This window comes from Phacochoerus africanus, chromosome 2 (assembly GCF_016906955.1).
Source record: "Phacochoerus africanus isolate WHEZ1 chromosome 2, ROS_Pafr_v1, whole genome shotgun sequence".
NCBI lineage: Eukaryota > Metazoa > Chordata > Mammalia > Artiodactyla > Suidae > Phacochoerus > Phacochoerus africanus.
Genome location: NC_062545.1, coordinates 165,954,847 through 165,980,438, shown reverse-complemented (window position 1 = coordinate 165,980,438; position 25,592 = coordinate 165,954,847). Strand labels below are relative to the sequence as shown.

The 25,592-nt window shown below is 41.6% G+C and overlaps 2 protein-coding genes across 10 annotated transcripts in view; one reads left to right on the top strand and one right to left on the bottom strand.

Moving 5' to 3' along the window:
* DENND4A (DENN domain containing 4A) overlaps nucleotides 1–10,445 on the top strand; it is a 128,951-nt gene extending 118,506 nt beyond the window's left edge. For 6 of the 9 annotated variants that reach the window (XM_047767107.1, XM_047767106.1, XM_047767110.1 and 3 more), the window contains 6 exons: nucleotides 319–573; nucleotides 1,886–2,003; nucleotides 2,125–2,151; nucleotides 2,652–2,814; nucleotides 2,979–3,043; nucleotides 9,089–10,445. In XM_047767107.1, the coding sequence (XP_047623063.1) occupies nucleotides 319–573; nucleotides 1,886–2,003; nucleotides 2,125–2,151; nucleotides 2,652–2,814; nucleotides 2,979–3,043; nucleotides 9,089–9,225 (765 nt within the window). In that variant the 3' untranslated portion in view covers nucleotides 9,226–10,445. The remainder of the gene's footprint in view (nucleotides 1–318; nucleotides 574–1,885; nucleotides 2,004–2,124; nucleotides 2,152–2,651; nucleotides 2,815–2,978; nucleotides 3,044–9,088) is intronic. The other 3 variants (XM_047767111.1, XM_047767109.1, XM_047767108.1) reach the window with 1 other exon arrangement.
* A 3,138-nt stretch (nucleotides 10,446–13,583) lies between these two features.
* The window catches only part of SLC24A1 (solute carrier family 24 member 1), a 29,717-nt gene continuing 17,708 nt past the window's right edge, over nucleotides 13,584–25,592 (bottom strand). The window contains exons 4-9 of the mRNA XM_047767105.1: nucleotides 24,018–24,104; nucleotides 22,559–22,650; nucleotides 18,878–19,387; nucleotides 18,066–18,155; nucleotides 16,983–17,149; nucleotides 13,584–16,022 (exon numbers count right to left, since the gene is read on the bottom strand). Coding sequence (XP_047623061.1) covers nucleotides 15,773–16,022; nucleotides 16,983–17,149; nucleotides 18,066–18,155; nucleotides 18,878–19,387; nucleotides 22,559–22,650; nucleotides 24,018–24,104 — 1,196 coding nt within the window. The 3' untranslated portion in view covers nucleotides 13,584–15,772. The remainder of the gene's footprint in view (nucleotides 16,023–16,982; nucleotides 17,150–18,065; nucleotides 18,156–18,877; nucleotides 19,388–22,558; nucleotides 22,651–24,017; nucleotides 24,105–25,592) is intronic.

Below are 25,592 nucleotides of genomic sequence, written 5' to 3'. Positions count from 1 at the left end.
CAATTTTCTACTGTACAGCATGGTGACCCAGTTCCACATACATGTATAGATTCTTTTTTCTCACATTATCATGCTCCAGCATAAGTGACCAGACGTAGTTCCCAGTGCTACACAGCAGGATCTCATTGCTTATCCATTCCAAAGGCAATAGTCTGCATCTATTAAAGCTTCAATTTTATTATTGCTCAGAAGAGTCTCTTGTTGCATGATACGCTTACTTTTCTACTCACATGGAAATCACTGACAGGAAATTTTTTAAGTGATTTAGTATCATAAAATCTTGTAATTGCCATTTATGGTTTTGTATTTATTCAACAGGATGCTTTAGGATTAGAATGGCACCTCCCGAGTCCCGATCCTATCACTGTTCCATATCTTAGTCCTTTGGTGGTATGGAAGGAACTTGAAAGCTTATTGGAAAATGAAGGTGATCATGCAATAACAGTGGCAGACTTTGTGGACCATCATCCAATTGTTTTTTGGAACCTGGTGTGGTATTTTAGACGTCTTGACTTACCCAGTAATTTACCTGGATTGATCCTTTCTTCGGAGCATTGTAACAAGTATTCAAAGGTATGAGAATAAAAATTAACTAAAAGCTAGTGCTACTCTCACCATTGTAATGTTTCCGTACTCCTGATAACAAAAAAGTTATTTTTATGCTATTTTTAATAATCAGCTGAATCAATAAAATTGTTTTAACTGCAAATAATTTTTCTTCCTGCATTCTAGCAGCACTAAGACAGTCATATTTTTTAGACTTCTTGTAAAAGTCACACAAAGCAGGCTTGAATTTTTGTTACAGCCTCAAGAATAAACTGTAAATGACTCTTAGGAGAAGAGTTTGTGAGTTGGCCCACTCATGTGTCATAGCTCCTGCAAAAACAACCCTGGAGTTCCCGTCATGGCTCAGTGGTTAACGAACCCGACTAGGATTCATGAGTTTTTGGGTTCCATCCCTGGCCTTGCTCAGTGGGTTAAGAATCTGGTGTTACCCTGAGCTGTGGTGTAGGTCCAATATCCGGCTTGGATCCAGCATTGCTGTGGCTGGGGCATAGGCCAGCAGCTCCAATTTGACCCCTAGCCTGAGAACCTCCATAGGCCATGGGTGGAGCCCGAAAAGCAAAAAAAAAAAAAAAAAAAGCATTTTTTTCTTTTTCACATGTCATCTCTGTCACTAAATGGCATCTTGTCTTCTCCCTTTTTTTTTTTTTTTTTTGTCTTTTTGCCATTTCTAGAGCCGCTTCTGTGGCATACGGAAGTTCCCTGGCTAGGGGTCTATTCGGAGCTATAGCCGCTTACACCAGAGCCACAGCAACATGGGATCCGATCCGCGTCTATGACCTATACCACAGCTCATGGCAACGTCAGACCCTTAACCCACTGAGCAAGGCCATGGATCGAACCCGCAACCTCATGGTTCCTAGTCGGATTTGTTAACCACTGAGCCACAACGGGAACTCCTCTTCTCCCTTCTTGTACTTCATGTCTGTGATGGTGAGTGTGCTTGGATTTTCAGTACATGATGAGTGCAAGACTAAGAAGTTAACTCATTCAGTTATCTGGGCTTGGGGTCTTGAGCTGATGTAGAATGGGGCTCTTGGCTTCATCTTTCTTTGGAGCTTCAGTCATAAACTAGTCAAGATTAGCCCTTCCTATACCCTTTCTCACTGATCTCAGTATTTTTTAAGTCTGTTACTTTAGGGATCATTGGCTTCTCAACTCAGGCTATCTTCCTTCAGTAGGTTATAAAATGCATACAAATCAGCCCTTTTCTATTCTCTTTCTTTCTTGCACACATAAAGATAAGGGTCTTTATAAAATATTAACAAAAACATTGTCATATAAGGATCATTAATGAATGTTTATTTATTCTTCAACACAGATTCCTCGCCACTGTATGTCTGAAGATAGTAAATACGTTTTAATACAAATGTTGTGGGACAATATGAAATTACATCAGGATCCAGGACAGCCCTTGTACATCCTCTGGAATGCCCACAGTAAGTTCTGTCATAGAATGCAGACTTCCTTCTTATGAGAGGAGAGTAATTACTTGCTTTAAGTAGCCTAAACTAATGTGTAACTGACTTGTATTTTACTATACTACTTTTTGTCTTACAGGTCAAAATCGTACTCTTTTATTTGAGAGTGAGTGTTAAGTTTGATGTTTTTTTAGTGCTATCTTCTTTGGAAGTCAGGGATTGGAGGGGTTTTGGGGAGTGGGGGGTTTTTTTTGGTTTTTAATTTTTTTGAGTTGTGCCTTGTATGTGCCAGAGGGGTTATGTTTTGCAGAGTTCCATTTTAGCACATTGCTTGTACTTATTTCTTTTTTTACTTATATTTTCATTTGTCTCCATCCCAGGCTGCCGATTTAGAATTTCTTCCAGGGGCTGTTTTTAAGAAAATAGTATTTTTAGTTATTGTGCATTTGAGGCCACAAAAGGCCTTTAAGCTTATTTTTAATCATTATTTGTCTCATCTCTTCCTTTTTTTCCTTTCTTCATTCTTAGATTTCAATTCTTTTATCTATTGCCCTCTATTGATTTTTATGCTTTGCGGTTTTTTTAAGAGCTGTCAGTTGTTGCTTAATTAGATTCTCCTTTCTACACAAAACATTTTTCTTCATCTGATCTTCTGTTCTTTTACAGCCCAAAAGTATCCTATGGTCCATTTATTGCAAAAAGGTGATAATTCATTTAACCAGGAACTATTGAAAAATATGGTAAAAAGCATTAAAATGAATGATGTCTATGGACCAATGAGTCAGATTTTAGAAACACTGAATAAATGTCCTCATTTTAAAAGACAGAGGTAAGTCATTCTCTTAAATGAATATATAGTTTCTCTAAGCAGATCCACATTGTTTGCTTAGTAATTTGTTAGAATATCGCATGCTTATATTAACATAAAAACTTTTGTAGATATATGTAAACTATGTGGATAGTAATACCTTCTCCACTCCTTTCTCCTCCTAGGAGTCTGTATAGAGAAATACTGTTTCTCTCACTTGTGGCACTGGGAAGAGAAAACATTGATATAGGTAATTCAGCATAATATATAACATGTAATATTGATATATCATGGGATAGTTTTCAGAGTGTTTTATAGTAGTGGTCTTAATTAATTTAATGTGAAATTAATATATTAGAATTGTTTCTTTGTGAGGTTTTTTTGTTTTTTGTTTTCAGGGCCATACCCATGGCATATGGAAGTTCCCAGGCTAGGGGTCAAATTGGAGCTGCAGCTGCCACAGCAATGCCAGATCCAAGCCGTGTCTGCGACCCACACCACAGCTCACGGCAACGCTGGGTCCTTAACCCACTGATCGAGGCCAGGGATTGGACCTGCATCCTCATGGTTACTAGTTGGGTTTGTTACCACTGAGCCACCACAGGAACTCTTGTTTAGTGTTGTTTTGTTTTGATATAGTGTAAAAGATACTTTGATATTTTGGTCATGGTGGTGATAATATACATAATGAAAGCTAACTCTTTTTTTTTTTTTTTTGAAAGCTAATTTTTTTTTTAGGGCTGTACCCGCAGCATATGGAGGTTCCCGGGTCAGGGGTCCAGTAGGAGCTGTAGCCACTGGCCTACGCCACAGCCACAGCCACGCCAGATCTGAGCCACGTCTGTGAACTACACCACAGCTCATGGCAATGCCGGATCCTTAACCCACTGAGCAAGGCCAGGGATCGAACCTGCAAGCCATGGTTCCTAGTCATATTCATTCCCACCACACCACAACAGGAACTCCTGAAAGCTAGTATTTTTGAGGGCTTACTAGATGCCTTACATTGTAGCAAGTACTTTCTATGTTTTATTTCATATAATTATCAAAAGCCCTATGAGATAGGTACTATTATCATTTCCATATTATTGAGGCAGCTGAGGCTCCAAGAGGTTAAGTAACTTAAACTTGGGTTTCACAGTAATAACAGAGCCATATTTGAACCAAGTAGTCTTAATTTCCAATCCCATGCTTTTAACTATTATGTCATATCACTAATGACATTAAGCTTGTTTTAGAAAAGATGTAAGCTAACTAAACATATATTTTGGGAAGTAGTACTAAAAAGAAGACTAGATTATCTTCATATCAGACAAAACAGACTTTGGAGGCAAAGAAGCACATTTATAATGATGAAATAATCAATCCAAGAATTATTGGGTATGACAATTGTAACATCTATGCAACTAACAACAGAGCCGAAAAAACCCACCAAGAAAAATCTAACAGAATTGGAGGGAGAAATAGACAGTCAACCATAGTAGTTGGATATTTCAGTAATAGATAGAACAACTAGATAGCAGCAAGGAAATAAAAGACTTGAGCAGCACTGTAAACCAACTAGACCTAGAAGCATCTGCAGAGCATCACTCCATCCAACAACAAAACACATATTCTTCTTCACTGTATATGGAATATTGCCCAGGATAAACCAATGTAAAGCTATACAGCATGTCTCAATAAATTTGAAAGTTTTGAAATCATACAAAGTATGTTTTTTAACTATAGTAGAATTATATGAGAAATCAATAATAGAAGGAAAATAAGAAATTCGCAAGTATATAGACAGTAAGTATCACACTCCTAAATAGCAAATGTGTCAAAAACTCATAACATTACTTTGTGATAAATGAAAATAAAAAACTTTGAGATGCAGGAAAAGCAGTCCCTATCTTAAGAAACTAGAAAAAGAAGAGCAAACTAAGCCCAAAGCAAGCAGAGGAAGGAAATAGTAAGTACTAGCACAGAAATAAGTAAAACAGAGAAGAAAGGGGGAAATGTTTTTAAAATAGAGAAACTCATTGAAAAAGAGTTTGTTCTTTGAAAAGATCAACAAAATTCATAGACCTGTAAGCTAGACTGAGAGATAAAGAGAGAAGATTCAAATTACTAAAATCACGAACCAAAAAAAGGGATATTCCTACAGACCTTACAGAAATAAAAAGAATTTTGAGGGGACACAATAAATGATTATATGTCAACAAATTAGATTAACTTAAAAGAGAGGCAAATTTCTAGAAAAACATAAACTCTAAAACTGATTCAAGAACAGAATCGGGAATTCCTGTCGTGGCTCAGTGGTTAGCACATCCGACTAGGAACCATGAGGTTCAATCCCTGGCCTTGCTCAGTGGGTTAAGAATCCGGCATTGCCATGAGCTGAGGTGTAGGTTGCAGACTCGGCTCGGATCCTGCGTTGCTGTGGTTCTGGTGTAGGCTGGCAGCTGCAGCTCCGATGAGACCCCTAGCCTGGGAACCTCCATATGCCATGGGCCCTATAAAGGCAAAAGACAAAAAAAAAAAAAAAAACCAAACAAACAAACAAACAAACAAACAAAAAACAGAAAATCTTAATAGACCTATAACTAGTAAGGAGATTGAGTTAGTAATCAAAAATCTTCCCATAAAGAAAAGCCTGGGACCAAATGGTAAATTCTACCAAATGTTTAAAGAAGGACTAACACTGCTTGTTATGGAGTGCCTGTTTGGGCCCCTCACCCCAAATTCATACATATATTGAAGCCCTAATGTGATGGTATTTAGAAGTAGGGCCTTTGGAAAGTAATTACATCATGAAGTTGGAGCCCCTAGGAGGGGATTTCTTATAAGAAAAAGAAGAGAGGTGTCCCTCTCTCTCTCAGCCGCTTGAGGATACAAAGAGAAGATAGCTGTCTGCAAACCAGGAACTTCTCTTACCAGACACCAGATCTGCTAGCACCTAGATGTTGGACTTCCCAGCCGCCAGAGTGTGGGGGGAAAAATGTCATCATTTAAGCCACGCAGGCTACGGTGTTCTGGTATAGCAGCCTGAACTAAGACACTAATCCTTCACAAACTCTGACCAAAAAAAAACAAAAAAGAAGAAGAAGGAGTGCTTCCTAACCCATCCTGTGTGTTGGCCAATATTATTACCCTGACCAAGCCCAGAAAAAGACATCACAGGAAACTAAGGAGCAGTATCCCTTATTAATGTAGATGTAGAAATCTTCAACAAAATACTAATAAACCAAATCCAGCAACATACAGAAAGGATTATGTGCCATGACGAAGCGGCATCTATCCCAGGGATGCAGTGTTGGATCAACATTTTAAAAACTCCATTAATGTAATATACCATATTAATAGAATAAAAGAACCCCATGATAGCTCGGTAGACACAGAAAAAGCATTTGACAAAATTCAACAAACCAGGAATGGAAGGGAACATCCTGAATGCTATAAAGGCATTTTTGAAAAACCCACAGTTAACACCATACTCAATGGTGAAAAACAGAAGGTCTTCCCTTTAAGATCTAGAACAAGGAAATGATGCCTGCTTTCACCACTTCTATTCAGCATTGTACCAACACAGTACAGTATGGTTCTAGCCAGAGCAAGTAGGCAAGAAAAAGAAATAAAAGGCATCCAGATTGGAAAGGAAGAAGTTAATGTTTAAAGAAGGACTAACACCGCTTGTTATGGACTGCCTGTTTGGGCCCCTATATTTATAGACAACATGATCTTATAACAAAAAACCTTAGAGAGTCCACATCAAAACAAAACAGAACAAAACAAAAAAACCCAAAATATTAGTTAATAAATGAATTAAGAAAGATTATAGGCCATAAGATCAAGATAACAAAAATCAGTTACATTTGTGTAACTAGCAATGAATAATCCAAAAATGAAATTAAGAAAGCAATACCATTTACAATAGCATCAAAAAGAATAGAATACTTAGGAATTTGTTTTACCAAGGAAGTGAAAGATTTGTACAATAAAAATTATAAACAGGAGTTCCCTTCATGGCTCAGCAGTTAACAAACCCAACTAGGATCCATGATGATGAGAGTTTGATGCCTGGCCTCGCTCAGGGGGTTAAGGATCCAGCGTTGCTGTGAGCTGTGGTGTAAGGCACAGATGCAGCTTGGATCCCACGTTGCTGTGGCTGTGGTGTAGGCCAGAAGCTGTAGCTCCAATTCAACCCCTAACCTGGGAACCTCCATATGCCATGGGTGCAGCCCTAAAAAAAAAGCAAAAAAAAAATTACATTGCTCAAAGAAATTAAAGATCACATAAATGAAAGGAAATAAACCCCATGCTCATACAGGACCAATATTCTTAAATATCAGTACTACTCAAAGCAATCTACAGATTCAGTGCAATTGCTATCAAAATCCCAATGACATTTTTTGCAGAAATAGAAAGGATCATGCTAAAATTTATGGAATCTCAAGGGACCCCAAGTAGCCAGAACAATCACAAAAAAGAATAAATTTATAGGACTCATACTAACTGGTTTCAAATTTTACAGCAAAGCTACAATAAGCAAAACAGCATGGTACTGGCCTACAGACAGACATAGAGACCAATGGAATAGACAGCCCAGACATAAAAGGTCGCATTTGTGGTAAAATTATCTTGGACAAGGGTGCCAAGACTATTCTGTGAGGGAAAGACTGTCTTTTTAAGAAATTGTGCTGGGAAAATGAGATATTCACTTGCAAAAGAATGAAGTTGGACCTTTATACAAAAATTAACTCAAAATTGATTGAATACCTAAATGTAAGCCCTAAAACTATAAAACTATGAGAAGAAAACATGAGAGAAAAGCTTCATGACATTGAATTTGTCAGTGATTTCTTAGATATGACATTGAAGGAACAGGCAATAGAAGAAAAAAATAGACAAATTGAGTATCATGAAAATTAAAAATTGGGGGAGCTCCCACTCTAGCGCAACAGGATTGGCAGCAGCTTGGGAGTGATGGGACACAGCTTCATTCCCTGGCCTGGCACAGCGGATCCAGCCGTTGCTGCAGCTTATTTCACGGCTGTGGCTCGGATCTGATCCCTGACCCAGGAGCTCCATATGCCATGGAGCAGCCAAAAAAAAAAAATTGTACATCCAAAGGTGATATCAACAGTGTGAAAAGGCATCCCACGGAATGGGAGAAAATATTTATAAATCAAATATCTGATAAGCGATTAATATCCAGAATATATGAAGAATTCCTAAAATTCAGCAACAATGAAAAAAGCCATTGCAGGGAGTGTCCATTGTGGCGCAGCGGAAACGAATCCGACCAGGTGCGATCCCTCGCCTCACTCAGTGGGTTAAGGATCTAGTGCTGCCGTGAGCTCTGGTGTAGGTCACAGACGTGGCTCAGATCCCACATTGCTGTGGCTGTGGCGTAGGCCGGCAGCTACAGCTCTGATTAGACCCCTAGCCTGGGGAGCGGCCCAAGAAATGGCAAAAAGACAAAAAAAAAACTGAAAATGAAAATTTCTACATTATCCAACAATTGCCCTTCTGGGTACATACCCTGAAGAATCGAAAGCAGAGTCGCAAAGAGATATTAGTACATGCATGTTTATAGCAGTATTATTCATAATAGCTGAAATGTGGGAGCAACCCAAGTGTCTATTGAGAGATGAGTGAATAAGCAAAATGTGATATATACATACAATGGAATATTATTCAGCCTTAAAAAGGAAGGAAATTTTGACACATGCCACAACACAGGTGAACCTTGAAATCATTATATTAAGTGAAATACACCAGTCACAAAAAGACAGATACTGTACTATTCCACTTAAGTAGTCAAAATCATAGGCACAGAAGAAGAATGATAGTTGAAAAGAGGTGCAGTGGGGAGAGGAGAGAAGGAGTGTTATTAGTTAATGGGTATAGAGTTTCAGTTTCATAAGATGAAAAGAGTATAGAAATGGACAGTGGTGATGATTGCATGACAGTATGAATGTATGCAACACCATTGTACTGTGCACTTTAAAATGATTAAGACAGTAAATTTTAGATGTATTTTATAAAATTTTTCTAATTTGGGAAAGAAGAAAACAGTCGATGTCCTAGAACTTCACATTTCATTGCTCAGTGTGATCTAGCTCAAAAGTGCTATGGGACTCTAAGGTCCCCACTCCAGCTCTGAAATTCTGTGGTCCTTCAGTTAATAGAAATGGCCTAGAGGTTCCTTCTTGGCTTTTATTTTGTGGTTCTGTAGTATTACAAAAACTTGATTTCTGAGATATCAAATATACATTGCTTTATGTCTTTATTTCTCTATGAATTTTTGCAGATGCATTTGATAAAGAATACAAGATGGCATACGATCGTCTCACACCCAATCAAGTCAAGAGTACCCACAACTGTGATAGACCACCAAGTACAGGGGTGATGGAATGTCGAAAAACCTTTGGAGAACCTTATCTTTAAGATGTGTGTCTATACTTTCACTATGTGTTGTATAGTCAGTGTATATAAAATAACACTTTTAGACGCTAAACTTTTTTCTTCGATTTTTGAAAATGCATTTGTAAATGGCTCAAAGTCCAGTTTATGTACAGAATGTCTTAAGAAAATAGTGACAAGTGGGAGAAAGCCACTGTTTCCCATTTCTTTCTTTTTTTCTTCTGTACTAACAGATAATTAAGTATTTTTGTGATGAAGAAATCCCTGAACAAAATCAGTTCCTATAAAACAAAGACAACTGTTTTATGGTTTCTCTTGGAAGAAACAGATTGAAAAATCATATATGGAACGTAAACAAATGTAAGATCAAAGTATCTCCTGTTTCCATAGACTATTCAAATGTTCTGACCATGAAGTTAGAGTATACATATTTTAAATTGTTTATAGTAAGTTGATATTTTTTTAATTTTTAAACAATATAGCAAACAATGAACTTAAACTTATGAATCCAGGCAGTTAAGTGCTTATTTCCCTTGTCTGCTGCTATTTGAAGTCATTAGTACAGCTGCAGATCTCTGTATGTATATCTGTTTTGTTTTGTTTTTTTACTACTTGGGAGAATGATTCAGAAATGTCAGTGCTCATGTCAGTGTTGTCCTTGGATCACAAGTTGGTACTCCTAAGCCTGACTGCAGTGTGTCAGTCATGGCAGGGGTATGCACTGCCCAGACTGACTCATCGAGCCTTGTGGAAGGAGAGCCACAGGGGTTCCGAGTCTGCTTCTCCAAAATCAGGCTCAATACACCATTCTCTATTGCTAGTAGATACAAACAGTACACAGGGAAATTAACTTACAAAGCCAAATATCAGTTTAAATTTTAATATTCTATGTGAACATGTTGGGAAATATGTCAGAGTTTATCCCAAATTTTACTTTTATTTTAATATCTAAAATATTGGGTATGATTCAAATTGTACTCTATTTATCTGGAATATGACCTACTGGAGTATTCTGTTAATATTATATATATATTATATATAAATATTCAAAATATTTTTTCAAAAGTAGAATATTAACTCTTAAAAGTACAGCCAGGTAGAATTTCCCATATTGAGGAACTTGGCTTTTTCAACAAGCCTTCAGAATCTGCTTTATGGAATCTAACATCCAGAAATATCCAGAACTCAGACAATTAAAGTGAATGTTTAAGTACTATGGGTATTAAATAGAGTCTTAAAAAATATTTGTAGTCCCATTATTTTTAATATCACTTTCTTTGGGTAATTTCTGATTAAAAAAAATTTCCTTTGGCTGTTAGAATTATTTAGATTTTCAGGGTGTTTGTGTGATGTGCGTTTGCACACATTGTCATGAAGGAATTCTCTAGCCAACTTCAAAGAAAGAAAGGAAAAAAAAAGAATGGTCCTAAATTAGGTGTGTAAAAGCCTGTAGAGTTCAGGACGCTTGCACTGAAGATATATCTTAAAGTCCTGAAACTTAGAAGCAATTCCGCTGGAGAAGAAGCACTGTTGAGTTCATACTGTCAGTGAACAGCTGAAACATTTCACAGCTTTCACCTCTGGGAAATACTGGGGAAAATTTTTAAATGTAAAATTTCACTTCAGTTAGTTGGGGGCTGAACTCAACTTGAAAAATCTGGTGCTATGCCCGTGAATCTGTAAATACCACTCCTGTCTTATCCTTTCTTGACTGTTGAGATGCAAGCTTCACATTCTAATTCAGCTTTACATTCTCTAAATCATAATCATTTGAAAGCTGTCAAATGAAAGAAATGTTTGATTTTGCGTTAGGGATAAACATCCCTCCAAAGTGAATTCTGGGGGGGTCTCTTCTGGCTTTTTGTTACTGTTTGGTTTTTTTTCCCCTTAGGAAAACAGCTTTCACGATAATGCTAGTTCATTGACTTCAAGTATCTGACCCCAAAAAAGGGTAGGTAAAGTCCATTCTTTATGGTTCAGACTTATCTGGAAAAGCGAATATAATTTTTATCTCCTCTCTCTGACACCAATTTTTGTTTCTTCTTTTGGTTTGAGTTTTATTTCCTCTATTTTTAATCCACAGAGAATATTATTTGCACAGATTCACTCTTTAAAAATAAAACCTAGAACACGGATAGGAAGTGGCAAACCCTGATCAAAAAAAAAGTAAAATGTAGATCATCCTTTAAAATAACTCCATACAAACTTTTCTTCAGTTTTATCTCTGCTGACCATTCATTTTAGAGAATCATGGCCAATCATGTTGGACAGAAATACCCTTTTGCTACATTATCTTTTATTTTCTTACTCTTGGTTTTATTTATGTTTACTAGTTGAAAATAAACCATGCCATGTCCTAATAGAACTTGTTTACTCCTTCCTTCCATTGTGTTTTGAATGTCATAATTTGTATTTTATATTTCAATATTTAATTTTTATCTTCCTGTCAAGGAGTTATGCAGCCTGTTCATATTTCTGATTTTTGTCTTTATTTTTCTGATTTTGGGAGAGGTTTTTTGCCTTAAAACCCTAAAGTTACCAGCTTATTTTACGGTTTTCTAAAATGTCTTTCAATTTTTGTATGTAAAGAAACAGCCCCTGAAAATGTTGGTTCAGCATTTTAGGTGGTATTTATTTTATGCTAGTAATTACTACGATACTTTAGTGCGACTCACAAGTGTTAGTCTGCTGTGTATAGATGTTGTTGTACTTCTACATAGTTTGTAAGCATATGGTAAGAAAATACCTATTTGTATGGTAATGTGCAGTAGCCTCGCTTTATTTTTATCTCTCCCGCTAGAACTTGAAAGCTGCTATTAGGCACTTTAACTCAGAGCAGGAAGGAAAAGAGTAGGCTGCCTCCTTGAGAGGGCCCTTGGACTAGCCTTTGTGTTAGCCTTAGCATGCGCTGTCCTTCCTGTTTGGATATAAGACTGGGTTTTATTTCAGAACTGAATTATATGGTAGCTGCGTACCAGCTTATCCTAGTATCCTCAGTATCTTGTATCTTATTATCCCTTCATGCTGTCTTCTTCCTCTGACTCCAGAGTAAGTTCATTTGCTGGCTTAATTATTTTTGTTCACAAAATTAGTATTACACAATATAGGAATTTCTGACTCTGATTCAAAAAGTCTCTGTGCATGCGTGAGATGGTAACAGACTCTTCTGATAAAGTTACTGCAGTCTTTCCACAGTTGCTGTTTATTTGCATGGCTCCCTCCTTTTGTATTTAAAGATTTTCTTTTTAAACATAGTACTGTGATAAAACCATTGAAGCAACTGATGGAATTTTCTGTAAATTCTCCGGATTTGCCAGCTCATCACAGTGAAGGGCCTGAGGACCAGAAGTGGGCTTTGGTTGTGTGGACAGCCTTAGGCCAGGATTTCCTGCATGGCCTTAGTGACACTTTCCCCCGAGCCTGCACCCCAGGATAGACAGCCCTGATCATCAACTCTCTCTTTGTACCTTTTGTAGCAACCAGTCCAAAAATACATGGCAAGCTGCACCTGCAAGGGGACCCTCCCACTCAGAGGGGCCAGAACCAAAGGTATTCTGTGACACATAAAGGCAACCAGTTTTTCAGATTTATCTGCCAGGCTGTGTCTTAAATATTAAATTCAAATTCTTGGCCCTTTTTGGTGCTCAATCTTTACATGATAATTAGGATACTTATAGTATCATAAAAGGCCAAGCCTATAACTTGATGAAAACATTTTCAGATCTGTTGATGAGACTATAGTATAATGGTCAAAATGTATGGTAATCATTTAAACATACACTAGTGTTTTTTGTTGTTTGTTTTTGCCTTTTAGGGCCACAGGTGTGGCATATGGAAATTCCTAGGCTAGGGGTCAAATGGGAACTGCAGCTGCTGGCCTATGCCATAGCCCAGCAACATGGGATCCGAGCCGCATCTGCAACCTACACCACAGCTCATGGCAACGCCAGATCCTTAACCCACTAAGTGAGGCCAGGGATCAAACCCACATCCTCATGGATACTGGTCGGGTTCATTACCACTGAGCCACAATGGGAACTCCTAAACATACACTAGTTTTTAAATTTTTGGAATATATCCTTTTATTTTGGTACTATATAGAATCTTAACCCATTAAGTTAGGCAGAGTTTTACGTTTTTATAATTTGGCCCAAACCAAATTTCTTACCAGGGCCATCAAGGAAATGCAGCCTCAAGAAGGATCAAAGAGAAGTTATCCTTGCAGCTGCTTTCTTCCAACTTAGATACTCACGTAAGACAGCCAGACTTTTTAGGCTGAATGAATGACCAAGAATTTGTCCCATGTAACTAACCACACAAATCATTTTGATCATCAAATAAGCGGACCGTCTAACCATTATCTTGACATGTTAACATGGTACTTTACCTTTAAAACAGCACAATTTTAATAAATTATAATTTATAATGTATGACAACGTTTTAATTTCCAAGCATAACAAGTTGATCTTTTAGAAGTTACATAAGTTTTCCATCTCCTTGAAATCTCCTTTCTCCCCACGAGCTGCTCATCCATCAAAATCCAGCTTTCAACATCGTATGTATTTGCCCCTTTTCTGTCACATTGTGAAGTTGGAACTGCTTTTCTAGGCAAAGAGAAATGCCAGAAATTCACCAAACTGATGAGAAAAAGGATGTTCGATCATTAGAGTTGATTTTAATCATTAAGTGGCGGTCCAGCACTCTATCATTACAGAACGCTTCGCCGTCCATCATTCCTCACACAGTTGTTCTGCAGAAGAGCTTCCAAGCAATCGGTGAGGAGATGACGTCCTCAAGGCCAGCTGAGATGGGTGGCAGATTCCAGGCTGGCGCCCAGAGTGTTGGTGTTGGGATCTCCCTTCCACAGGCACTGCTTTCTCCTCTGTCCTTAGGCCACAGCATGTGGTAACCAGGCAGTGAGGCAGCATCAGGAATGAGGATAACTAATTTAAGAATATGTAATTAGAACATGATCCCATACTCTTTATCGGTCTTCTCCCGAGCATTCTGACCAAGTGACCTAAAGATAGGGATGAATGCATGTCCATTTTTGTAAAAGAAAATACCATTGGGACTCATGATTTATTGAAATTTAGTAAAAGTGATTTCCAAATAATGACTCCTGGAGTGGTGAGGCCATGAATTGAATTAACCAGCCCGCTTTAAAAGATGGATTATGGACTGACATACAGCCCTTCCAACATCAAAATATTCGGTTTTTTCCACACCACACCTGTCCTGCCATCTTCTGGTCTTCAGTGCATCCTCTCTCATGTTCATAATTAAAGCCACATTTGCCGTCGTAAACCACATTCACCTGAGTTCCTTTTGTTCCATAACCAGTGATATAGGACTGTTTCATTTTTAATGTGCCTCTTAACTTGATGCCAGTAAAAGCAGCATGCAGTAGTATTTCATATATAAGCACTTCAACTTCCACACGAAATGTTGAACCACACAATTTTTAAAAACACTGGTAACCTTTACACACCAGCTACCCTGTAAGTAGTGATACTCTTCTTCACCACCTTGTCATTGTGTTGAGCATTTTTGGAATTTCTCCTTTGTAATTAATTGCCTAATATCCACTTGTAAGCCACACAGGAAATCAATCTTCTTGCTTTATAATCCCATCTGGGATGACATACAAAAATAGCATTGCCCCACTGGATCTCCTACTTTATAAACCAGATTGGGCTCTAGTGACTTTAGACTCTCTTTTTTAAACTCCTTTTCCCTCACTGGTAGCAGCTCTCACTGTTGGGTGAGGATATGAGGGACAAGGGCACAGAGCCAGGACAGCTTTGTTAGAATGTCTAATCCCTCAAGGTGACCAACTGATAGAAACACCACTAACTTGGATTTCCTAATAATACATATTTTTAAATAGCCCTCAGAGTAGTTTTCATTCCCTATTACCCACATCTTCCAATTCAAGGGAAGATTATAAATTTTAATTTCTGGGGCTGCTTATTTTATTTTACTCTTCAGAAATGCAACAGTGAGCGCACATGTAGCCCTCCTCTGAAGCTATAAACTACTGGTACACATTTTACTGAACCACCATTATACTGACGATGGATTCCTGCTACACTTTTTCTTCATGTAGCCTTTGCTCCTTTAAACTCACCAATAAGTGAACCTATAGTGAATACAAACCTGATCAAACCACATGTTCTGAACAGAAAAAGAGGAGACAGCAAATTGCAGCATGTGCTGGGGGCAGGGGCCAGGAGGGTGAGATGTAGACCACACCTGCATTTTTTTGCTCAGCAGCCCTTTAGAAATAATCAGGGAACTATGAACATGAGTGCTTGTCTTACTGCTCTAGTACCTGCCCCATCCCTCACCCCGAACTGTCTCATTTAGAAAATCCTCTGTCTCGGGTCCTTGCACTGGCCTCCACGGGATGGCTTGTAAATTTCAGTCCCAGAGCACATCCACATCGCTCTGGGCCACTCAGCTCACTCTCCTGGATCATGTTCATTCTTTCTTTAATTTAACAAGAGGTACAAAAACTTCTGGCATGGTTTTCTGATCCATGTCCATTTTCAGCAACTCTGACTCTGACTCAGACAGATACAGGACAGGATATGATTCGATCTTCTAACAGCACACTGATTATCAGGAATATAAAGTACAGGAGGAACATGGTGAAGCCCAGGATCTTGTTCATTCTCCATTTGCATAATGCAATGGAAGAGATCACAAACAGCAGCATGAGAAAAAGCAAGACAATTGCACAGAACAAGCCGTTGCTACTGACAGGAACAGGCTGTAATCCATTGATAAGAGAGAAAAGCATCCAGGGAAGGGGCAGCCTGCAAATAGAAGGAACAATGTGATAGTCTTAATGTTTATAATAATCCCATACACTTAAAAGGATTTTACAACTCAGCACTTACGTTTACACATACACACAAGCCTATGAAATAGGGCAGAAAATGTTAGCTCCATTTCGCAGATGAAGAAACTAAGGTTCACGGAAACTAAATTTATATGCCTCAGGACTCACAGCTAATACATGGCAGAGCCTAGATTAAAATGGATTTTCTGGGTCTGAGTTTGTTTTCTTCATCCTTCGTGACTTCTGTAACTAACCCAGGTCAGTAGATATGTGACTCCAATATCTAAATCATCAAGGCCTAGCTCAGGATAACACTTCTTTGTATCCTTTAGTGAGCAGGGCTCTCCTATTCCCTTTCACCTGCTCCACCCTGCAAACACACACATATACACATTCAAATTAAAGAAACCAAAGCCCCCACCCAAATCCAGGACATGATGGGGAAATTAAAATAGTGCAGGTGCTGTGCTCTGACACAGTTGGGAGGAGGGGGTAAGGGAACCCGTACAGGAATATGTGGCATTTGCTTATTTATACAAAAGGCTTTTAGAGCCTCTGAGCTGCAGGAGTGCAAATGCAAAGGAGCGGGAATACCCGGAAGTTAGACCAAGTCATTGCTCCCTCCAAGCCCACCTCCACCACCTTGGAGGTCAGTAAGCAGAGCATTTGACTGTATTTGGTAATAGAGTTTAAGGGACTTCATTTTTTAGTTCATTTATAAATTCCAGTCAGTTATACTTCAGGCAGCAGTTTAGTTGTATTAGCCTATCTGGCTGTGATGAATGAAGGGAGGATACCTTGTTGCCTTGCGGAAACGACTAACAAATGCCCTTTTATTCCGTATCTAAGGCATGGAGCAGGAAACCAGCAGAAAGCCAATACAGTGTTTTCTAGTAATACTCAATATACCTTAAAAAGCAACTTTGCCACTCACCCCACAGTGATATCAAATATGTTACTGCCCACAGAGCTTGACACGGCCATGTCTCCCAGGCCTTTCCGAGCGACAATCACACTGGTGATAAGGTCAGGAATTGACGTGCCTGCTGCTAGGATTGTCAAACCCATAATCTCTTCAGAAATCCCTATTGTTTCACCAACCTGGTAAATAGTAACATTAATGAGAAACCATGGCAACAGCAGCTGAAAAATCTGAGGCTCTTCAAAGCACCAGCCATATACTATTTTGTGCAAGACCAACACCTTCCACAGAGTTCACATTCCCTTGGCCACATTCCCTTGTGTGGTAGGGCAATGGGGAGATGGGCCAAGGAGAGAAAGAATGGGGCCTCTGCTCAAGGCATCAGGGAATGATGCTGTTTCTTTTCTAAATTGGATTAAAAGTCCATCTGTGATGCCACTTAATGTCATTCCAACTACAACACCTCTACCTTCCCAAAAGAACTGCCCCTCCAAACACCTGTCAGGTCACGTTTCCATTTCCAGAACCACAGACACTTGCTATGTGCCAGGAACTTTTTAGAAGCTTAGAAGTAGAAGTTTGAGCAGGACTACCCTGACTCGACTCTTAGCTTGAAAGAGAAAAGCATGTAAACAACAATATAGCTCTGTGCTAAGTGCACTATTCCAGGTAGAAGAAAAAGCCATGGGCCCTCAGAGGAAGACGTTAAGTGCCAGAGGGAAGGCAAAACTGAGCTTGCTCTCATAAGTGTGTATGATTTTACCAGGTGGATAAAAATGGGGGCCGGGGGGGTTGCATAACAGAGAAAATAGGGAGTAAGGCTAATAAGGAACGGTCCGCTGGATCAGGTTGTGAAGGGCCTTCTGTCACGTTACAATGACAGTGATACACATACTTTACAAGAGAGAAGAGTCACGTGACATTGTGACTACACTGCCCGGAATATAAAGTCTACCCTTAAGCCTTTACAAACAATGTATTAACCACAAATTCCCTTGGTCCTCACCATTCCCTGGGCACTGGCAATTCTTTTCCTGATGGAAAAGAATCCTTGTGACCCCGCTGATGAGGCTTTAGTTCCTGCTGCACACTTACCTGGTGAGCCCACCACACCATGAGGTATGAGAACATGGCTATCCACACGATGGATCCCAGGAAGGTGATAACAAAAAACTTCCTAGCCTCCTGTTTGAAAAGGAAGAGAAATAAGTTGCAGAGGCGAATGGTGGTTGGCTCTTCTGAGGGAACCACAGAATCAGTGACGTGATCTGCTGGAGGAGCAATGGAAAGGATGTGGGAATGTTTGAGGCGAGACCTCGGTCTCCGGTGAGGATCCTGAGATGTCTGGAAGAGGATGGGGTTGGTGGCCCATAGGGAAGTCCAGACAGTAGGACTGCCAAACTGAAGAGAGCTATTTACTTGCCCTAGAACCAGACCAATATAGGTATTTGGTTTGGCTTCCATGACCTCTCCCCACCCGACCCTCTCTAGATCCAGAGACAGAAATATGGTGGAATATGTTAGTCAGACCTTTCCCTATAAATAGGAATGCTAGATAGAAATAGCACTTATCATCGTGGGTTTGCACAATATCCCTGTGAAATACAGAGGGTGTGCAGTGGCACCATTCCCATATTAAAATCAAGAAACAGGTAGGACTCTAGGAGGCACTAGTTCACATTGCTTTAGTGATGGAAATAAGCACATTCGAGGGCCTCCCAAGCCCATCAGTGGTCCACTTATGTGCACTGTCCCCTTGAGAGCTGCAGATTCCATCCCAGAGCCTCTCGGTGGTTGAGCCCTGCCACGCCGGTTTTCCCTGTCCCTTGCTTCCTCTTGAGCACTAGTGCCAGCAACCCCACAGCCTCCCTGGGGAGAGACAGCCTGGGACAGCTGGGCAAACTCACCAGCCTCCGGACATCAGGTACCGTCAGCCACAGCGGGAACACGATGGGCAGGAGAAAGAGGTAAATGGCCTGCTTCCGCCTGGTCTCAGGCCATTCCAGGGACAAAGGCTCCTCATTTTCCTCCTCTTCCTCCTCCTCCCCTTCCTCCTCCTCTTCCTCCTCCTCCTCTTCTTCCTCTTCCTCATCTTCACTGTCATCTCCATCACCTCCCCCTTCACCATCCATACCTTTCTCATCATCTTTGGCTTCACCTTGATTTTCAGCATTGGATTCCTGCTCTCCAATTTCACCTTCTTCATCTTTTATTTCACGGTCTTCTTCTGCTTGGACTTCACCTCCGATTTCATCATCTTTCCTTTCTACCTGGATGTCACCTTCACTTTCATTCTCTTCTTTTTCTTCACTTTCACCTTTTAGTTGAGCTTCACCTCCATTTGGCTCTCCTTTGGCAGGAGTGTCACCCTCATCACCTGTCCTTTCACCTGTGCTCTCAGCTCCAGCCACATCTCCCTGCAATCCAAAGCCAACAGGTTGATGTGTAATAACTGCTCTGTTTCTGTTCCAACTTCTCCCCATCCTTTTTTGTTGTTGTTGTTGTTGTTCTCAGAATGAATCTAAAATCTTGAGTATGAGGAAAGAGCTGGCACAATCATTCAGCAAAATTCCCTTCACAACACTCCCATCCAGTGGTGGTCTGGTCTTTATTTGATCCTTTCTGAGGATGGATTATCACCAACTAAAGCAGTTTCAGTCGTCTCAAAAACTCTGGTTTGAAGTACATATTCATATCAAGGTTCTACCCCCTATTCACAGGTTTGCTCTTTGGAGCCACACAGAACAAGGCTAATCCTCTTCCATGAAACAGCTCTCTTCTCTGGGTGAAAGATTCCCACTCCTTCTATCGTTCCCCCATACTATGGCCTAGAGCCTCCTCCTCTTCTTGGTGAACTCATTCGAGTTAGCTTACGCCCCATGAGGAGGCTTCTAAAATAAAACAGAACATCTCACAGAGTCGAACAGGATCATTACCCTCCTTGTTGCCTGGTACAGCTCAGTATCTTCTGGTTGTTACATCACACTGCTGAGTCCACTAAAACTATTAAACTGCTCTGTTATCTTACATGTGTAAAACGATCATGATACCTATTTATTGAGGGGTTTTATGTGCCAGGCAGCATGCTAAATGGTGTAATAACAACAACCCCTAGCACTTACTTTGTTTCATGAGTCAATTCATGTATGAGACAGACAGAACTAAACCCATCTGACAAATGAAGACACCAGGATACAGAGTAGTTAAATAACTTGCCTATGTCCACACTGTTTGTAGATGATGAAACTGGGAAGTGAATATGGACAGTCCAACTCTTGCCCTGTGAACCACCAAACTACTCTGCAAATATCAGGGCCGAATAAAATCTTTGGTTCCCAAACCTGGTAACCTAGAAGCTTATTAGAAATATAGATTTCTTTGCCCCATCTGGACCAAATGAAGTAGAATCTCTAGGATTGGAAGCCAGGCATCTATTTTAATATGCTCACAAGTGTTTCTAATAAATGCATCTGTAGGCCAGTGTTTGGGAACCCTGGACTGACTCCATGTATTCTAAAAGCCATTGATTCTAAGGGTCCTCAGATTAGGCTCTTAAATAACCTATAACAGGAGTTCCCAGGGGGCTCAGTAGGTTGGGGATCCGGCATTGTCACTGCTGTGGTGCAGGTTCGATATATGGCCCAGGAACTTCTGAATGCCATAGGCATGGCCAAAAACAGAAACAAAGAAAATCACCTATAACAATGTGCTGGTCCAATCCCTTGAGCAAATGACCTGGGCTGTATGCTCATGGACTATATCGTCCATAACAAATTTCATGACACTGCCAGCCTTCATGGGATGCTCAGTAATTCTCAACTCTGCTATATATTAAAGTCACCTAGAGGGTTTAGGAACATTCATGCCCAAGGATCCACCCTAGATATCCTGACTTAACTGGTTGAAAGTAAGGTCTGGGCAGTTTTTAAAGCTTCCCCAAATTATTCTAATAGGCAACCAGGGTTCAGAGCACCCAATGAAGAAGTCAAACATCAATATCAATGAGGCCTGTGCTTTCAGTTGGGAATGAAGAGTGAGATAAAGTCTGAAGTAATTCCTGCCCTCCCTCCCTCCCCCACACCCATCAGGAGAGAAGGCTTCCTGGAGGAAATGAAAAGTTGTTTAAATCAATAGGTATGGGAGTGTTTGCCCAGTCTGCACCCTCTTCTCTGACAAATGTCACCTCCTATAGCCCCTGAATGGGTGGCTCCCTTCTCCCATGTTGGAATCAAAACACCCCATATCTCCTTGCCACAGCTCATTGGACATAGGTTGTATCCTTGACCCATGACCTGGTTTGAACAGATTCCCTCTCTTCTGAGACAGGGAGCCAGTCACTGGTTGATCCCCCTGTGGACTAGAGGACTGGGGTAGTGGTTTAGGTCAATGTGTGCTAATAAGGAAGCAAAAGAGCCCAGCTGCCAGAAGAGACTGAGATAGAGCCTGAACATGGAGAAGGGGACATGAGGGAGGGCAGGACATAGAGTGAGAGGCCACCAGGGTCACAGATGCCTTCTCAGGCCTAGGTCCAACTCCTTGTGGGACCAAGTTTCACTTTCTGCCCTGGGATTCCAAGAGATAATACCTCTGTATCCTCTTAATCCCTTTTACTTAAGCTGGCTGTCAGTGGCCTACTCAGGACACTCATGCTACCAATGAACATGTCTTAGACACTGAAACCAAAGTTGCTGACTTAAAGCCAAGATATAACTGAGTGCTTCTGGGTGTCGAAGAGAAAACAAGCAAGGATGGAACTAGCAAATTAAATGCTTATTTACTGTCAGTCACTCAACCCTTACTGAGCATAACCACATGCAGGGCATAGTGCATCTAGCGGGGAGACAGATGACTCAGGCATGGGGTCTGCCTTCAGAAAGCTCACCATCTAGCAGGGGAACAAAAACAGACTCATAAATAAGAGTACAAGGGAGGCAGTGATTAGAGCCCTAGGAGAGGGACAAAGTACCCTCCATGGGCATACTGGGGGAAGGGTGGTCAGGGAAGCTCCATGGCCAAAGAGATATTTACACTAGCTTGGAGGGTGGGTGAGATTAGGATATACAAAGACAGAATGGAAAAAGGCATTCTAGAGGGAGGAGGCCATGTGAGCCAAGGCCTGGAAATAGAAAAGCACAGAGGCAGAAAATCCAGTATGGCTGGAGCAAGGTGGAAGGAGAGGCTGTGAGGCTATAAAGGCAGCAATGTCAGGACTGAGGAAGCCCTGTGAACAAGGCTGAGGTGCCTTGGAAGGTCCCAAGGCCTTTGCCCAGCAATCCTCCCCATGTTTTGAGCAGCCCAGTCTCACTTGCCCCTAGCTGCTGACAGCCCCCTAACAGTTATCCTTATACTTTTATGGCAAGCAATAGCTGGCAGCCCATTCTCATATGTATTATCTCACTCGCACTAAGATGCTACAGTGAGTTAACTGGCCCCATGAGGTATCTGATTTTCAGAGAAAGGGCAGTGCTCACCCCAGAGGAATGAACCTCAAAAAGCATTTCCAACTTTCAGGAAGGACTGATTTTTGGTCAGCAAGTCCTTCCCTGGGCCTCTTCAATTCCACATCCTAAGAAGAGGTTTGTGCCTACCTGACTGCCAGGATCCTCCTCCTGATCTCCCTTGACGTCTGGAGCAGGGGCTGGTGTGACCCGGACCGCAGGGAGCTTGGCTGGCTCCTCCTCTTTAAAGGAAAAACAGGGGATAGGTCAGAAGAGTGGGCCAGGTTCTGAGCACAGCTGGCAGAGAGACTGGTGTGAATGGCGACAGGGCTACTGCACTTGTCCACTTCATGGTCTCAGAAGGTTTGTCTGGGGAGTTTGTTAATAAGAAAAGTGAAAGGATGTGCTGGGAATTGTGACTGCACAGTCCACAGAGATCTCTGCAGATGAGAGGATAGCTGAGAAGTGGCTCTCCTTGCTTCCCCTGGATTCACAGACATTTCCATCCTGGCAACGTAGCAAAGGATGCTGTGAACAGCTTGAGAAAAAGGACAAGCCCCAGGCCTCAGGACCTGACCTCCACCAATTGCATGGAGAGGAACCCAATGATTTCAAAGGCGGCAGCAAGGGAGCCTTGGAATAGGACTGTGGGGAAGGGAGACTTGGAAAGTCTGGAGATCTAGGTTTAGGTACAGGCTTTCTTACTTCTTGGCTATATTACTTTGTGTTGTTGTGGGGTTTTTTGTCTTTTTGCCTTTTCTAGGGCCACTCCTGTGGCATAAGGAGGTTCCAAGCCTAGGGGTCTAATTGGAGCTGTTACCGCCGGCCTACACCACAGCAACGTGGGATCCGAGCCGTGTCTGTGACCCACACCACAGCTCACGGCAACACCGGATCCTTAACCCACTGAGCAAGGCCAGGGATCGAACCCCCAACCTCATGGTTCCTAGTCGGATTCATTAACCACTGCACCACGACAGGAACTCCATTGGCTATATTACTTTGGACAAGTCACTTGACCTCGCCGAGCCTCAGTTTCCTTGTCCATAGAATGGGAACAATGAAAGCTACTCTACCTCCCTCCCCGCAACAGTTGCTGGGTGCATGAGGCAGGCCTGGTGTGCTGTGCAGAGCCCCCAGGGCTGCAGCTTTCTCACTCTCCCATCCCAGTTGCCACATGGATGCTGGACATCTGTGTCACCAGACTCCTGATGGCCTTCCCTCACTGGGGATGGTCTCAGACCAATTCCCTAGCTGCACTATCCTTTATGTATAAGTGACAGGAAGAAGAAACAGAGTCCAGTAGAATCTCATTTGGGACAAGACTTAGCAAAAAAGAAGTGGAAGTTCAACAATTCCCATCTAGGCCTTGCCTCCCCCATGTGAGGAGAATGCAGAGGGAGCTGTCCAGGGCCACCCTTGGGCCGTAGCCATGTCAGGAAGGGAGCACCCTGGAAGGAGGCGGCTGGAGTACAATGGAGTGCAGGGCAGCATCAGCTCATCACGCCAGCTGACTGGCTCAGAGAGGCCAAGAGGTGTGTCAGCCCCTGGCTGACAGGAGGGAGGAAGGCGGCAGGAGAACAATCCACTGGTCTCAGCATCCCCTCACCTTCTGGTCTGCGCTCTGCTTTGGCCTGAAACTTGGCTTTGGCCTCCTGATTCAAGCTCTCCACCTCCTTGTCCTTGGAGAGCTGGGCTGTGAATGAAAAAGGAAACACATCTTATCCAAGACTACAGTAACCTGCTATACCCTTCAGGTCAGGCTGGTCAGCTGATGGCCAGAGCCACTGAAGTGGATGGAAAAGACTGGCCTGGAAGCTGCAAGTCTATGAGGTTTGTTCATGGTGCCCAATTCCTGCCTTAAACTCCCTACACTGTCACTAACTGGCTGCAACCTCAGGCTAGTCACCTCCCCTCTCTAGGCCTATTTCTTTCCTGATAAAATGACATGGTTGGACTTGGGGGCAACAAATAGGATTTATTTCCTTTATGAACACAGGTAACGGCATCTGAATTGAGAATTCAGATCTCTGCTTGGTAGGAGAGTACCATGATTCATTGGTGATGTCTACAATGGGCGGGGAATGGAGAAATAATGGCAGGGAGATATTTTTGCTGTCCTTGGACTAGACTGTCTGTAAGGTCCCTTGTAGCTTACTTTGTATGAATTTACTAGAAGCACTGCTGTGGTTCCAAGCACTACTGGTGGTCATGTTCATGAGCCCTTCCTCTCCAGTGGGAAAGGGGAAATAGCTGATCACCAAGCTCTCTGCCACACTCCATCTGACCCCGGACACCTGGGACCCAAGCAACACCTCCTTCTGGTCCCTGTGCACACTCTGTGCCTCTGTGCCTGGCGGTCCACAGGGCATCATGCACAGAGTAATGCTGCCCTGATTTTCAGACAAGAAAAGTGGGAAAAGCAATTCTCTTTCAACATGACTAAGTTCTAGACAACATGCCAAAAGCTTTACATGCATAATTTCAAGGTGAGAGGCACAGAGACTGAGGTGCAGGGGCTCACGAGGGTCCTCGTCATACCTGTGTACTCCGTGAAGGTGAGGACAACGGCACGAGGGATAGAACAAAGTAGCACTGTGGGGTCTATTCCGAATTCCAGGCTGGCTCTGCCCTGTGAGTGCTGGGTGACCTTGGGAAGCCTGTGTGGCCTCTCTAAGCCTCAGTGTCCCCTCTCTAAAAAGGCAACGATATACTCAAAGCACTGATATGGGGGTCCATGAGACGAAATAAGTAAAAACACTTTAACTGCTGTATTGTTATGTTAGCTTGGATTCTGGAGCCAGCCAGCCTGGGTCTGACTCCCAGTCATGCCACTCGCTAGCTGTGGGCCTGGCTGGGTGATCTGTGGTACGTCAAACTCTTCACCGGCAGTATCTTACAGAATTCCTGAAGGAGTACATGAATTTACATATGAACATGCCTAATTAAACCAGTGCCTGATACCTAGAAAGCACTACGTAAGTTTTACTATGACAACAATGATGAGCTGACAACAATAGTAGCTGATAGCAGCTGTCCCACCCAGGAAGCAACTCTGCACTGCTGAGGCCCAGCGTTCCAGAGACTGTGAGTTAGAAAGGACCCTCAAGAGCCTCTAGTCCATAACACAGGCAAACTGCAAAGGTCTGCTAATCTGGGAAGCTAAGCAGACCAAACTCTGCCT